At 51.4% G+C, this 16,571-nt stretch overlaps 1 protein-coding gene across 1 annotated transcript; it reads left to right on the forward strand.

Annotated features, from left to right (window-relative positions):
* The first annotated feature begins 573 nt into the window (after positions 1–573).
* Positions 574–7,681, forward strand: C1QTNF6 (C1q and TNF related 6). Its single transcript, XM_009916952.2, is given in 6 exon segments — positions 574–608; positions 610–652; positions 654–707; positions 709–783; positions 1,649–1,886; positions 3,367–7,681. Coding segments are annotated over 6 exon segments (993 nt in total). The 3' UTR covers positions 3,915–7,681.
* Positions 7,682–16,571: the final 8,890 nt, after the last annotated feature.

Consider the following 16,571-nt stretch of genomic DNA (forward strand, 5'->3'; position numbering starts at 1 on the left):
ACCGGGGAATGACACGCGCCGGAGTGCAAGGCTTGGGGCTCTGCCCAGGGAGAGGGGATGTCCAGAGAGGGGAAAAAAAATTGATGCCTCTCCCAGTTGGCAGATGAGCCTGCTAGAAATATCATGCCTGGGACGAGAGGCCGCAGTGACGTGGAGAAGAAACAATGCGGGAGAGAATGAAAGATGGAGTTTGGGGACTATGAGTGGGACAGGCACAGCTGGGGAGAGACCGTGGCCAGCCAAGTGAAGGGCTAATGCGTGGGACAAGGCACTAACACAAAGGTATGAGGGCAGGGTCCTGCACCGTCCCACCTGAAGGAAAGTCTGTCTTTTGCACCGATGCACCTCACCTTGCCCATCCTGAGATGCTCAGGGTCGGACACTGCCCTGCTGCCTGCCCACTCTTTGTACAGGGTGTAATCTGTGCTGCCTGCATTTTGCTGATCGAGGCTAGGTTGTTAGGAAGCAAAAAGGCAGAGGGGAAAAAAAAAAACAAAAAACCCAAACCATATAGAAGGAAAAGGCCCTACCTAGGAAAGAGTTAAAAGGCGCCGAAACCCAAGCCGGTTTGCAATGGAGAGCGCCCAAAGCCAGGGAGGGAAAGGGAGGGAGAGGGGAGGGAGCAGGTCCAAGCCCAGTTTGCTCACCCAGCCAGCACTCAGCAGTGCCTGTGCCAAGAGCCAGCTTTCTTAAAGCCATGGGCCCGGGGGGCCGGCATTGCAGGCGGAGGGGAGCCCGCAAGCAAGGGCTGGGAAGCACAGAGGGGAGCCCTCAGCCTTTGGGGTGAGCTGCCACGCTGAGCTGGGGTGCAGGCAGAGGGAAGGGGGGGGCAGAGGCTGGGAGAGGGGCTTTCTCAGCTCGTTTGCGCGTCTGTCTTTCGTAAGCAGGCTTCTCCGCAGGCTGCCTGCTCCGAGCTTTGCTTCCTTCACCCTCCGCAACGGAGCAGCTCTGCGAAGGCCTGGAATTGCTGGCCGCTCTCGGAGGAGCCGGCCATCCCTTTGGGAAGGTGCTGGGGTTTGGCTGAGAACACAACTGAGCGTTGGTAGGAGGGGGCTGAGGCACAGAGAGGGATGGGATTTGGTGGGGGGGAAGGAGCGGGCTGAAGTTAAGTTCCCAATCCACAGGAGAGGGTGTCTCTCTGCAGAGAGATGTGGGTCGGACTCCGGCTGGGACGGGGGGGTCGTTGGGTTAGACTCCCGAAAAGAGTTGATACCTAGTGACTGGAGGACTGGAGAAGTTTTTTACAGCCCTCCCCACAGATTCAGCAGCCTACCAGAGTATGCTTTTGCTAAAGGTGCTGTGGGGCTTGCCATGTCTCCTTCCTCTACCCCAGGCTGGGGACTGAATCTTCTAGTGGCTCCAGTGGTTTGCCTAGTAAGGGTCAAGCCTTCTTCCAGAGTTAGTACCTAGTCTCCATCGGTCTGGGCAGAAGGGCGTGGGGCATCCTCTTGGGCCATGCGGTTGCTACTCAGATTGCAGCCTTGAACCTCCAGGGACTTGAAGCATGTAAACTCCCTCCACAGGACAATGCCATTTCATCCCACCCCTGGCTCCAGTCACAGAAAGATGTTTTGTGGTGATCTCTGCTCCATCCCCTGTGTCCTCCCCTTCTTATACCTCACTCTGGCACTTCCTCATATCTTCCCAGGTCACCATGGGCATAATTCACCTGCGTGCACCCCTGGCCTTCCTTCTTCTCCCTCTTGTTGTGCTTGGGGCACCCACCGATGAAGCCCACCCCACAGAACCAGCCCCCGGTGCTTGCAAGCGCTGTTGTGACCCACTGGACTCTTCCACAGATGCCCCACCGCTCCCTCCCAGCCACTACCACTTGCCCTACCCAATGCCGGAGGTCCGTCCCTATATCAACATCACCATACTGAAGGGTAAGTGCCCATCATGGCCCCGGGATGCCAAAGTCTGCTCAGAGACCGGTGGCACCGCAGTGGAGGTGACAGCTGGGTTGCTGGCACGCTGGTTATGCTAACAGCCAGCCAGATGCCATCCTGACGGGCATGCGACCGCACACACCGTGCCCAGGGTTTAGATGTTTTGTGTGGTGATCAAGAGTAGCCTGGGGAGGAGAGAAGCACATACCTGTGCTGTGACCTCTGTGCCTCGGGATGCTGCCTGCTCCCAGTTCTTCCTCCCTGCTAGCACAGGAGTGGCAGTGGCAGCCTCTGGCCAAGCTGGGAGGACACCTTCCTTGCCTCAGACTTCCAGAGTTCTGTAGTGCCTGAGGGAAGGAGCAGTCTCCATCCAGCTGCAAAATAAGCATGTTTGGAGGGTAGGCATTGGCATCCAGGAAGGCTGTGGGGGAACCTTCTCCAGCTCCATGGGTCATGCATTTTGGAGGGGGAGGAGGGCAAGGGAAGGCAGCAGCTATTTGCAAGCACCTCCAGGCTAACTGGCAGTGACCTGGCTCATTCCTCCCTGCTGTGGCTGGCTTGGCTAACGGGAAAAGGCTCCCTGTTTTAGATCAGCTCCTCCCTTCAGGGCTCCCCTTTTAGCCTTTGCTGCGGGCAAAAGCCTGTTCCCAGCTGGATCCTGCTCCACTCACTTATTGTTGCTCTGCGGTTCCTCCGGGCTAGCTGGGCAGATGCTCCCCCTTCCCTGCCCAGCCTGGAAATAGCTGCAGTCCATCAAAGCTCAGAAGTGTGTCTGGGGCACTTAAAGGCCTGGGCTAGAGTGGGGTGTTGCAGGGAGACCTGCAATACCATGCAGGGGATGGAGAGGAGGAAAAGAAAAAAGGCACAAATTTGGGATGCTGTCGCTTGTGCTGGAGGCTGCTTTCACCCCCCGACTCTTCTCTCTGTACACAAAGTACGTTCTGGTGCTGCTCTCTCCCTGTATTGATGCCTGCCCAAGCATGTGACAGGCAACGCACAAACCCCAGGTTAGAACTGCAGTATTAATTATACAGGATGCCCAAAGGATGCTGGTATTGTCAAAGTACCAGCCCTCTAACTTACACTGCACCATCCGCCAAGTCCAGCTTGGATCTTTTCCCTCTGACCCACCTCATTGTACCTCTCTAGTCATATTCTCCCACAGGCTTCCCCTTCTTCAACCTACAGCAAGAACAGTGTGTGCACTACATGGATAATTGGGTCATAGGAGAGGTGTAAGGCCATATCGTGTGGTGAGCAGGGGCTTCATAAGAGAAGAGACCCTAGTTGCACCTAGAGCTCTGCTAGCTCCTTTCCCATGAAGCACAGTGTTATTGTGACCCTCAGGAGCATTCCTTCTTCTGGCATTGCCCCATCCTTCAGCAATCCTCTGCCTCCTCATTAGGCTTCCTCACCGCCACTTCCACCTCTCCCTCTGGTATCACACAGGAGTTGTGTCCTCTGCTTCCTCTTGTAGGAGAGAAAGGAGACCGGGGAGAGCCTGGGATGCCAGGGAAATGGGGCAAAGAAGGACCACGAGGTGAGCGGGGTGCCCAGGGCCAGAAGGGCAGTAAAGGACAGATGGGCACAGCCGGAGACCCTTGCAAGCATCAGTACGCTGCATTCTCCGTTGGTCGCAAGAAAGCGCTGCACAGCAGTGAGGGCTTCCAGGTCTTGATCTTCGACACCGTCTTTGTCAACCTCTACAGCCACTTCGACATGTTCAATGGCAAATTCTACTGCTATGTAGGTGGACTTTACTATTTCAGCCTCAATGTCCACACCTGGAACTTCAAGGAGACCTACATGCACATCATGCACAACGAAGAAGAGGCAGTCATCTTGTATGCCCAACCCAGTGACCGCAGCATCATGCAGAGCCAGAGCCTCATGCTGGAACTTCAGGAAAATGATGAGATCTGGGTGAGGCTCTACAAGCGGGAGAGGGAGAATGCCATTTACAGTGACGATGTTGATGTGTACATCACCTTCAGTGGGTACCTGGTCAAGCCCAGCATTGACTAACTGCCTTTCCTCCTCCTTGGGGCCTCTTTGGCCTTTTTCTTCTTCCTCTCTCTCCCTCTTTACTGCCCACAACCACTGCAAATCACTTGGAAATGGGCCTGTCAAGTCTCAGGCACTGAGTGTGAAACTTGCCGCACTGGCTCCCACCTCACGCTCTCTTGTAGCCAGGCCTGTATCTGTCCACTTACAGTGTGACACTACCATCTCTCGCCCTCTCACCTCATGACCCCAACTTAGGTTATTGGCTTCTTCTAAATCTGCCAGCGAGCTGTGTCTGGCATTTAGGGTCCTAGAGCAGGAGGAAAGCTAAAATGCTGCTCCTGGGGATGTGTCCCTCTTTGGGGCTTCATACACAAAGGACTCCTGTAGAAAGGGCTGGAAAGTCCCCAGTGCCTGGGTGCATCTGGTTCCTCTCCATCCCAGCTAGACATGCCAGTTTTGCAGCCTGCAACATGGCCGTAATGTCACCTCTCACACCTGTAGTCTGGAGAGCGGCCTGGGGTCTGATGGCCTCCTGTAGCACAAGGAAGATGTAGGAGCGGTGAGAGACGATACTGTCTTTCCAAAAAGGGGACTGTTGGCCTTCTGAAGTATGTCATTGGCTTTCCTTAGACACCCTTCTGGGTTACAGAGTCCAGGTTGGCTGTAAAATCTAGGCCTGGCGGGATTGTCCTCCTCTGTGCCATCTTTGAAGAGATGAAGGGCCAGACGCTCAGCCAGACCCTTCAGAAGCATCTGCCATTGAATCAGTAGAGCCCACCACTCTATTCCTACTAGGGATCATAAGTACAGAACGAGAGAGAGACACAACCCTCCCAAACCTCCCCTGGGGTGCTACTCGGTCTCGGTTCCCCAGCTGCAGGAAGCTAGTCCAGACAGTGAACCCGAATCTGCTCTCTTCTTTGGCAGAGGTGGACCCATGCCCTTCCATTGGTATCGGCAGTCATCCCTAACACTTGCTGATGTGAGGGGAGAGTCAGGCCCTGGCTCCTGCATGCCATTACCTTGTCCTCCTGAAGGTGGTTCTCCCACATTAATATTGAGGGACGGCTGTTTCAGAACCTGAGCTGCAGGCTGTAAGGGCAATTGCAGTTAAATCAGTTCCAAACCTGGGCAAGTTGGCACCTCTTTGCCTCTGTGATGGAAAAGAGATGGAGGTGACACTACAGGACCTCACCCCAGGGTTAAAAGCTTCCCTGCCACACGCTCCGTGCCCTTTTCTGCCAATCTCATCAGAGCGACTGAGAAAAGCATGTGGCTAAAACAAACCCTCGCTCTTCTTGTCAGGCTGGAGATGTCGCAGTGGGAAAGGAATGCCAGCGGTAGGGTTTTCTAGTACCATTTGTACTGGTCTCACCCTGTTCTCACTCACTGGGATTGCTACGGTCCTGGGGGGAGCAGGTGAGGCTGACTCAGCACTTTGGGAAACCTACTTCCACATGTTGTGGTGCTCCCGTAAACAGCAGTGCCAAGAGTGGTGTGTTTTTTGAGTCTCAGGACAGGACAAGCAGGAGAAACTGTATTTCTCCTCTGCCCATCACTGATAATGAAGTCTTCTGACTTATCTAGCTTCTGCGGTCTCATGATTAGCCATGGTCTCTGCCTATAGCACCTGGGACTACCAGAGCTCTCCCATAGGAGATATGCATCATTATACAGGACTAGGTCCGGTACACCCAGCCAGGGATGGCAAAGGCACAGGGACCCAGGCTAAATATTAGAAATTAACTTGAGAGAATTGCAGGACATTTTCTCTCTTGCCCTGTTTACTTACCCTCCCTGCTTTGCTGAGGAAGCTGTACAGACTGGAATGAGTTTCGGACACTTTCTGCCTTGGATCCTCCCCACCACCATCACTGAGGCAAGGGGTATAAAAACAAGGTTTCGCTGAGGCAAAGCTGGGTTTTCCCAGGGAAACATGTGATGATGGGATCATGGGAACTAAAGAAGACTGTGAGTTTCTTCCCCTCCCTTAGCAAGTCAAGCATGTGGAATTGCTCAGAGATGGGATTTCAGGCAGTAGAGAGGAAACGGTATGCTGGAGGTGATGCTCAGGACCAAATCCCTTTCTCTCTTCCTCAACAGGCTGCAAACCCAGATATTGTCTATTAACAGTGTATAGTGCCCCTTTGTCTCCCTGAAGTGAAGCAAGCCTCTCTAACACTGAATATCTCCAGAAACAAGCTTCCTTCTTCCTCCTTTTCTATTTGGTGTTTGAATGCCAGTGATAGGTCTCATGTGCTACCCATGAGCAGCCAGATGGTGCCTGATGCACATGAGACAGGAGGGCAGGGGGACCAAAGGGTGTGTTTGACAGGCTTCTTGGTGCTAAAGAAGAACGCAATCCCTTGGTGCTAAATCAGATTTCAGGAGTATTGGGTGCTTTCTGGAAGGTGTAGTAGGCTGAGTTGTAATGTACTGTGGAATTAATGGTGCTTTATGTTACAAAACCAAATGAACTCCAAGAACTTTTGTATTTTTTTTTTTCCCAGTGGTATTAAACTTTTTTCCCTGGTTGTTTTGCACTTAGATCTGCTTTTGCCTCCCAACCTATTCCTTCTAGCTCTGGTTATCGCTGAATAGCGTGATGGAAAAGACACTGACCTGAAAGAGACAGGTACAAAGTCTAACTCAGCTCTGAAACTTCCCTGGGCAATCCTTGGCAATCTTCTGTCTGTTTCCTTTGTGGAGAACCATTACCTTAAAGATATTTACTGGTTGAACACTTCTATCTATGACAACCCTCTCCTCTTTGCTGGTAAAGCTTTAAGAAAATTCAAGGAACGATTCTTTGGAAATTACAAAAAAAAACAGGACAGTACAATGGGTTGCAGAATTAGGATTCAAGTACTTAATTAATTATATTGAGGAAGGCTGGGTTAATGCTGGAGTTCTCTTAAGGGGGATCAGACACTTTATCCTGTGAATTTTTTAGCACATCCTTCTATCAAGTACTTAGTAAGCATGTGTGTTTTCTGTTTTCCCTGTGGTGTTTCTTTTTTCTCTGCGAAGAGGTGAAAGCCAGGAAGTACAGATGTAAGAGGGACATTAAACTGTTGACTAGGCACTTGCGCTTGCTAACAACGGGGCGAGTGGCAGTTCCAGAGTTAAATGGGACACACATTTTTGGAAGACCTGTATGTGATGAGAAAGGCTTGAGGTTCAGGTCAGAGGTGGAAAGACAAGTGGTGATTGCCCATAAAGTTGGGGAAAACAGGGAGACATGATGGGGGAGCAAAGACGTGGAGGTTTGAGTGGAAGATCTAGGAGGGGCAGAGTCCTAAGGACAGGGAGATGCCTTTTGGGGGTCTCAGTGCAAGTTGAAGATGTAGGTGGGGTTTTGTTTAGCATCTATGGGGTTTGGACTGAGGGGACTCCTGCTGAAGTGAAGGAATGGACAAGAAAACAAGAGAAGATGCCCATATAGGACCTTCTGTTTTGAGTTTAATTCATCTTCACATAGCTTCTCCTGTGGTTTGACGTGTACCAGACGCTTTGTTTGGCAAGGGGTGGAAAACATAATCATGCGCATCTTTACAGGCCTCTTTGGTCCTGCGTCAGGCCCAGAGCTAGGGCTATATATCTCCTAGTAAATGCAATAGTGTCAGATCGGAGCCCAGCCTTCTCATTTTTTATTTACTTCTGAGCAAGCACATAGAAATGTGTCCTCAGGAAGTGCAGGGGTTGTGCTTGTGCATGTTCCTGGCCCCTTGAGGTGAGATGCTGGTAGATTGGAGGTGACTTTGTCACACTTACAAAAGGTGAGGAGTAAGGGAAGAGGGAGGAGCGGAAACGTGTGGCCAGACCTTCTAGAAAAGTTTTCTATGATTCAATCCTTCAGCCTGCCCATTTGGAAAGGAAAGTGCCACCTGAAGAGTCTCTTCAGCCAAATCCCTTGGGGCTAAGATGCGTGGCGACAGGCGGGGTCTCTACCCAGTACCACCCATCACACCATGGATGCCCAACTGGGGAGTTGCTGTAGGTAAGGCTCAGCTCAGGCAAGGTGAACCCTGCAACGCTGTTGAAGAAATAAGGGCTAGACTGGGTCAGACCAGCCCTGCTGCCCTGCCAGTGGGTGCAGCCGTGCCCTGAAGGCCACAAGATTTCCATTCACTTCATTCTCCCCAGGGCTGGGTCCTTTTCCATGCAATGGGGCTGCTCTGGTATGTGAGCCTGGGGTTGGTGACAGCCAGTACCTCTCTCCCAAGCAAAGCAAGAAGCGTGCCCTGGGGTGGGCAGCTACAGCACTATCCCTGGGGCCATGCCTCTGTTTTCCCCTGAAAGACAGGTCCAGGCTCTGCTGAAAAGGGCTCTGTGGCTGCATCTCAAGCTTGTTCAAGGTATCTGCCAAGGGGTTGGCCCTTTAAACTGGCTTCCTGTGGGTTTGTGGTCTTGCAGGTATGAAAGGGGGGGCGGAGAAATGGGAAAGAGGAGGTAAAGGGCAGAATGTGGTGCTGTTCCTGGGGAAGAAAACACATCTCAGGGCCAGCTCAGGGCCAGCTCAGGAGAAGATGAAGGCCCTGCAATAGCTCCTTGCACCGTGATAGCTGCGGGAAGGGGTAAGAGAGAGGAAGGGCAAGAAAAGGAATATAAAAGAAGACCTTTGATCCTACTAGGGGCACTCAGATGAGCACAGGTGGACGTGCCTGCACGCAAAGCACCGGGGGAGCAGGGGCACAGCATGGCAGGACCCGGCTCTGCATGTCCCCTGACCCTTTGCCACAGGTGGGCCAGCCATGGGAAAAGTCTCTGGCAGACCCTTGAGCCCCACCCCAGTTTCCAGCCATGATGCAGGGTCTGCCCCACGTCAGGGATTTGTGCACCGTTCTGGGGTCCACTGCACTGTACCATAGCAGGTTTCCCCTCTGCTCCAGCCTGCTGTCCCTCCTCCCCTCCCAAGCCACCCAGACAACCTGCTTCACTTCACCTCAGCCTTGTTTATCTCCCAGGGTCCAGGGAGGGAGAGGGGGTGATGCAATGCCCCAGCTAGCATCACCCAGCGCGGCGAGCAGAGCCCCTGCCTCTCTCCATCCAGCACATCGCGGCCAGATGCTGGCAATGGGTTGAACCTGCCCCAGATCTTTTTCTCACCTTCCCATTCCCATTGCTGGCTGGGACCTGCTGTTGGGCCCAAAGGGCTGGATGCGGACCCTGCCTGCAGCTGCATGGGTGGTGGGGCACGGCTGCATTGCCGAGGGTGATCGTTCCTCGGACCTACGGTGGGAAAACGGACATTTGCCGAGCCATGCTGGGCTTCAGAGGCCAGCTCGGTGCGCACTCTGCTGTGACACCCACACATGTATACACACGCACATCACGTACCAGCCCCATATGGACAACTCTCACCTTCCTGCCAACGGAAACTGTTGCCCTTTTCAAGCCCGGCTCACTCTGAAGATGCTATCAGGAGGGGGGCTGAGGTGCCAGGCCTTTTCGGTACAAGCACAGCTCCCTCACCTCATGACATGCCTCCCCCTTCTCCCACAAGCCCTCTGTGATCTTTCTCCCTGCAGTTATACCACAGTGAGTGCCAGGGCAGAAGATTTAAATCACAGGCTTCTGACAGTTTCTTAGCCCACAGACGGTCCCATCTCTTGAGTTTGTGTCACTTAACTCACGAATGACCAGGGAATTACTGCAAAATCTCGCACCTTTCCCAGTTGCTGTTTGCAATGGCTAAAATGGGAGGGAGCAGGATGGAGAACTCTTGGGTTGGAGGAGCTAAAGAGTAGCGGGCTCCCATTCCACCTGGGAAGGCTGGAAATCCAGCCCTGGGTGAGTGGGAGGCGGGGGGCTGGGTTGTTTTTTGATCACTTTAACCTACTTGCATCCATGCTTTTGAGAAGTGAGGCTGACCTGCATCAACCTCAAAGCTGCTGAGGTGCCTCGACTGCCAGGGAGCCCAGACAATGCCAACTGCAGTGCACCTCTGAGGCAGGAGATGTGTCCAAGCCTCACGGGTTGCTATTGAGGACGGTTGCAGTGCTTCAAAGTAGCCAGGGGAAGAAAATGCCCAGGGAGAGGAAGAAGACAACATGTCTCCTGTCTAACAGACACCCATCCTGCAGGCATCATTTTCACTGTTCTGGTCCCTTGCTCTGAAGTCCTGACTACTTCCCAGGTGTTGGACACAACAATGTCCTAGAGCAAGACTTGGGCAAAGCATCTTCCATGGGGTGCCTGAGGCTTACTGCATTCTCCTGTTTGCCCCACACATGCTTTCTGAGCTCATGACTTTCCCCCATTTTCCCCTACAGACACTTTTTTTTCCCCCACATGTCTTCAATTCTTCCACTGAAGTAGCGGAATGGGGCAGATCACTAGAAAGGACTTCCCAGGTAAACAAGCCCTGTCGCCTGCAGCCATGAGCAGCAATTCAGCAGATCTTTTGGGCCAAGGGCTCACAGAATTACCATTCTACGCCCAGTCCAAAACACTTCCCAAGCCCTTGCTTCATCCTGACTCCCACTTCTCTCCATGCGGTATGCTGGTGGCATTGTTTGACTCTTTAGAAGACTTACACAGGCTTTTATAGTTCTACCATGTTTCAAGCTTGGTCCTGTAAGGCTTTGAAATGTTTTTTTTAAAATTCCATTTGTTCATGATATGCCAGAGTCTGAAGCACTCCCTTGACCCTAGGACAGGCTTGCTTCTCCTCCCTCATCCCCAACCCTGCCAGCTGTGGAGGCAGAACAGCTATGCTTCCATTGCAATGGCTAGACCAGGCAGGGACAGTGGCGTGTTGCTCAGCCCACAACTCTCTTGTCCTACAGGTTGGCAACGTGAGCTCTGGGGAAATGGAAAGAGGATCAATGCATTGCCTTCTCTTTGCTGCAGGGTTGGGTTTTTTTCCACTCCCCCCCTCCTCTACATTCCTATGCCAGCCCTCCTCACCATTTCGAAGCTCTGTGCAGAGAGCTCTGAGTGCAAAGCGCAGGGGAAGCAGTGGGAGGGTCAGGTGAGGACTGAGAAGGGCGAGAGGAAAAGGTCAGTGACGCAAGCCCAAAGCGATGGCTCTCGGCTGAGCGGCTCTGCTGTTTGTCCGCAGCGCGCTATTTCTACTCAGCAACAATTCACACATCTGGGGACCACAACTCCTTCCACCGCCCACGCTTTTCCTCCCCCCTCATGGGGGCTGAGGCAGGGGAGGGGGGAAGGAGGGAGAGACACTGCACCAGGCTGCCAGCATCATTTCCAAGACAAAAGGGGAAAAAAAAAACCTGAGCAGTCCTTTTCAACAGCCACCTTCCCGCTGGTCACTGAGCATCTCTGATGAAGGAACCTGCTGCCTGCAAAGCAGGTGGGGAGAGTAGGAAGAAAAGGGGGATCCTTTCTTTTCGGGCACAGGGAAGGTCAGCACTGGGGAAATGTATTGACACCCTCGTCCTTGAAACATAAAAGCAACAGGGCAAACTTCCCCTTAGGATTAAAGTCTCACCTGCGTAGACCGTGGCTAAGGGAAGGGACCCCGGTGCCTGCCGACACGTGTTGTCCTTGGTCTGTTTCCAGGGTAAGCATTCGAGTGGAGCCAAGTGCTTGATCCCCTCCGTGTTTCCCCACTTGGCTGCAGCTGCGTGTGTCCGTGTTTGTGTGCACGAATGTGTGCACAGGTGCAGGCAGAGGGCATGTCCCCCCCCAGACCTTCTCCACAGCCGGCTCCCAACCGTGGGGCATGGCACCCTGCCCAAAATAGCCCTCCTAGCTGGCTGCGAGAGCTGCAATTGCTCTTTTGAGCTGCAGCAAGAGGGAGGATGAAGTTATGAACTGCTTCAATGCTCAGTGCCCTTTCCTGCTTCTTAGGCGGGAGGTACTGGAGCAACCAGGAATGGTGATATTCAGAAGGCCATTCCCCTCCTGTCCATGCATGCCACTCTCAGGAACAGAAGAGGAGGAAAGTAACGCCCTGGTCTTATCTTCCTCTCAAGGAACAAAGTCCCCTTTCCCCCGAGACCTCCACATCCCGTTTCCCAAATACAGGCACAGTCAATGGGGCAGACGTGGTGAGATGTGGCTTGGGCTTTGTGTTATAGCAACGAACCCAAAATGTATCACTTGTAAAGGGCTCTGTGTCACATCTCTCAAGGACCACCTTCAGGCTCCTCAGAGACCATAGTACGGAAAATAGTAATTTCCACACTGCTTGTTTTTTCTGCAAGTGGTGGTCTTGCAGTGTTCACCGGGATCTGGTTAGCAGTCTCCGGTAACAGGCAGCCTTTCCTACTCCAGCCCCTGTAGCCAGAAAACGGGTTCTTCAGTTGCACACAGACATACCAAAGCCTCACCAAGCTGCAGAGCCGCTCTGCTACAGGCAGTTCACCTCAAAGTAGGGCTCCCTAGGAGGAAAAGTGCTCAGAGGAGCAAGCCCACAGCTAAAACCCTGACAGAGGTGGGCTCTCAAGAGGGATGAGGAGCCCTTTGGGCTGACCTATTTCACAAGGCAGTACATCGCTTGGGGGAGTGCAGTGCCCTCAAGTCCTTGGGTCAGGTTGTGGACTTCACTGTTCCCTTCCATTCCTTCCATCCAGGCACACTGGTTGTGGCCATTGCTTTTCTCACCATATCTTCTGCCTCCCAAGGTGGCGAAGAAAGAGTGAACTGCGATGTTAGAGGGGTAAATGGGGGGTGCTGAACCTGGGAAAGCACAGAGCAGGGGAAAAAATGGCTCTCCTGACTGAGCCCCGGGGAGAAACAGGAGCGCAATTCCTGAGCACCGAGCTGTGGGGAGACAAGCAGCTGCCTCCAAACAAGTCATTTCTGTTCAGGCATTTTAATGACATGAAAGGTAATAATTGCCGTAGTCACAAATCAGTAACCCCCAGAAGGGCTTAGGGAGGAGCAGGGGGTTGGCCTTTGGATAAGCATGACATCATCGAGCATATTTTAAAACAAAATCAACAATCTAATTAACTCCCTTTCTAGAAACTGCTCAGGCACAGAGATGAAGAAAATGGAGAAGGAGCAAGGAGAGCTCTGAGCAGAATGGGGGTGGTTGTTGTAATGATTTTTTCCTCTAGAGAAGGAAGGGAAATGTGATTAAATTGGGAGCAAGCCTTGCTAATTAAAGTACCTGAGGGTTTATTCTCAACAATCTCCTTGCAGTATCATGGCTTGCCTTAAGGCAATTTTGAATGTACAATAAATCTCTGAATTCTTCTCAATTTATTAGGTCTGGAAGCCATCATTGCTTCATATTAGGCTTGTCAAGCATTTGCACACAAGCCCTCTAACTTTAATAGAGAGAGATGTAACACATTGGCAGGCTGCAAAACAGAGCAGGGCTTTATCTTTCCAAGACTGCCCAGGTAACAAGGTAATAATTTCCCTCAAGGACGAGAGCAGTCGCTGGTGCTGAATAGCAAATCAGCCAGCATTCAGGTCATTACCTTGCTCGGGCTTAGATTTGGTGTAAGGCTGGTCTCTGAATCTAATGCTGCCCTCCTGTAGATGATGTAACTTGCACAGACGCTCCCTCTTCAATACAGGTCTGTGAGCAAGTTAGTAGGCACTCTGGCCATGTATCTTCAGCATTCAACACCAGGGGAACCCTCAGGGACCTGCACAGACATAATTTAATACTAGAAGTCAATAATGTCCCTACAGACCTGGGCAGTGGACACCTGTGTGCGATGCAGTATCTGTTGCCTGGTCTGTGAATCTCAGTTCTCGATGAAGATGGGAAGATGTTCTTTACGCCCCTTTCTCTGCTGTGGAAATTGAGACGCAGAGAGGATGTGAGAGCTGTACGAATACATCGATAGTCCCATGGGTATGCCACCTTCCTTCCAGTTCACACTGGTGAGTTTTCCATGGCAGGTGTGCCAGGCTGAGGCCATCTGCATACACAGATGCCACAATTCAGCTGACAGAGATTACTTGCCACACTGCTGTGGCTCAAACGCCTGCTGTGCCTCACACACTGTGTCCACAGGCACAGACGAGGGCATAGGTACCGGCCTCCCTCCCTGTTGCTGAGCCCAAGGGTGCTGAGGGACACAGAGTGCCAGGCCCAGGGTGGCAGCCCAGGTCTTCCATGAGCATCTCAAGGGAGGAACTCCAGGTCTGAGCAGCCCTTGTGGGACCACAAGCACCCATCAGGGAGGCAGGTATCCACAATTAGGAGCTCTCTTAAGCCTTGAGCCTGCTGTGTGGGCTCCAGCCCTTCAGACCAAAGTCTTGACACTGTCAACTTCAACCCAAACGTAATGAAGAGCCAGGGCTCAGGTCCTAAGCGGGGGCATCTTGTGACTGTCCCGTGCTCATGCTCATAAGTTCATAGCTGTGTGTTAGGCAGGCTAAGAGTGAAACTGCTCGAAAGTAGCATGCTTCCCCTCCCACCCTTTTTCGCCCACTTCTCTGGGCCTGTGACCATCACTGTCAGGGAGTGAAAGTGAACACCTCCTCCATCCACTCCCACCTGTGGCCCCAGACTTGCCGCGGGTGAGAGTGCCTGCAAATGTCTCAGCTTCCTACCACTTTTATCTATGTTCTTCCATCGCCTCCAGGGCGAGGGTATCCCTATTGTCGAACTTTTTGTGTATTCATGTGAATATTTGATGTCTTCTGCTTTTATCAGGCAGATCTATCAGGACACTCTCTGTGGGACAGAAGTTGGAAGTGAAGAAACGCAGGAATATCTTCTGCTGTGTAGGCGGGCTTTACGCTTGTTGCCCAGCACGGTTACTCCATTGTGGTACCTGATTCCAGAACTTAAACTCCATTGCTTAAATGACTCTCCACTTAAACGTGGTGGTAGAAGTTAACCTGAGGGCAGCAGTTAGCCTATAGCAGCAATATCCCTAGGGATGATGGAGCAGGAGAAAAAAAACCTCTTTAATGTCGGCCCAAGATTGCCATTTTGATACAAAGCAAAGCCTCTTTTAGACTGGTAATTCAATACAGAGCTCACTGATAGACTAAACAGTGGTTCCCCGTAGGGCCATTTTTTACAGACTTTTTCGGAGTAGAAACACAATTTAAGGGGAAAATAACGGCAGATGTAGAACAACGTCGTAGTTTTGAGAAGCGCACGTATACGAATGGCAGGAAATTCAACGTAAAGGTTATAGTTAAAACAACATTATTTGGAAAGTACCAGAAATAACCTACAGAGTGTCTAGAGATCATCACAGTGTATCCTGTCAGGAAGCGAAATCTGGTGGCCATCAGGGCATCTCTGCCCTTAGCCCCTCACGTCTTGCTGGCTCTGCACCCTTCCCACTACTCCAATCCAGAGCACCATGGGGACGGGACACCGAGATGGATCTACTGAGCCTTCCACTGAGCTTGCTGCTGGTGAGCTGGGTGGTTTGTAAACCACAGGCAAGGCAACCCAGTTAGCCTGGGACTCCAGTCCCAGCTGAGAGCCAGCAAAGGGAAGGGATGTGCCTAGCCTAACAACAGCTAATGAATTGATGAATCGTTGATAATTTGACACCACGCAATACTTCTGCACTTCACAGTTATTCACTCTCTCTGTTCTCCTGTTCACCTTTGCCATTCTGCAGAGACTTTCAGTGGACATGCAACTGAAAATCAGAAGTTTCAGCAGCACTGCTCTCTAATGAAATCAGAGTGAGGGCAAAAAGACGAGCCTGTGCATAAGTATCTGCCCCAGCCTTGAGGATTTTTAAAACTTATATTGCCCCTGAAACACTGATCTGGCCAACCAAACCTCCAACACTACACTTTTACCTGCTGCTTTAGTACTGAGCAACAACACTGACTAGTGAGTTCGCCCGTCTCAGTCACCATTATGGGGACAGGAAGGTAATCACAAGAACACTTCGCATGTGTTGCTGACAATGTGGTTTTGTTTGGCTTCTCACATTACAAATGGCATCATTCCTAACAACATCGGTGTAAAGGAGATAAAAAGTGCCAAATTCTCAGTAGCACAGCAACCTGAGCAATCAAGTCTGAAAACTGTGTTGACAGCAAGTGTATTTATCTGTATCAGAAGGGGTCTGGACACAGTCAAGGTATCATGCCTGTGTAGGAAACCCTTTCTTACTTATGCCACACAGTTGGTGCTTTAGAACATTTTAAACTGTGTTTCCAGTGGAAATTAAACCTGCTGAGGCTGTCTGTGTCTCCACACAGTGGTGTTTGGCTGTCTGTTAGCTGATTTGTTGGACCATTCCCCCTCTCCACAATTTTGGAAAAGTCAATCAGTTCCAGTCATACTTGACAAAGAGGTATATCCCTTACTACTGTTAAGCAAAGGTGGCTGGATAGAGGAAAGCTGGCTCTCCGTTAGGACCCTCATTGGGAAATTCTTCAATGTGACATCAGTCCTTACCAGATATTAAAAAATCTGCATGAGAATCTATTGGAGACACCCAGATTTAGAAAAGACTCTCCAGTGAACTGGCTGACCAGATAAATCCTTGTTTTCAACTGTAGCAGCTGCTCATCTTCTCTAGGGACTAACTACATGTTAAGTTTTCTTCTTCCACTATTTCAGGTAACACAGTGCAAAACCAACCTCATCTGATACTTACACATTAAAAAAAGGAAAAAAGAAAAAACAGGGAAACTGGGTTTTTTTCTTTTGATAAGCTGAACAATAAAAAATGGGTACTTTGTGCTCTTGCTTTCCCAAAGTGATCTCTGATCTGAAGGAAGGCACAGATTTCTCAGTCTGATGGACAAACAGGA

Source organism: Haliaeetus albicilla, chromosome 19, assembly GCF_947461875.1.
Source record: "Haliaeetus albicilla chromosome 19, bHalAlb1.1, whole genome shotgun sequence".
NCBI lineage: Eukaryota > Metazoa > Chordata > Aves > Accipitriformes > Accipitridae > Haliaeetus > Haliaeetus albicilla.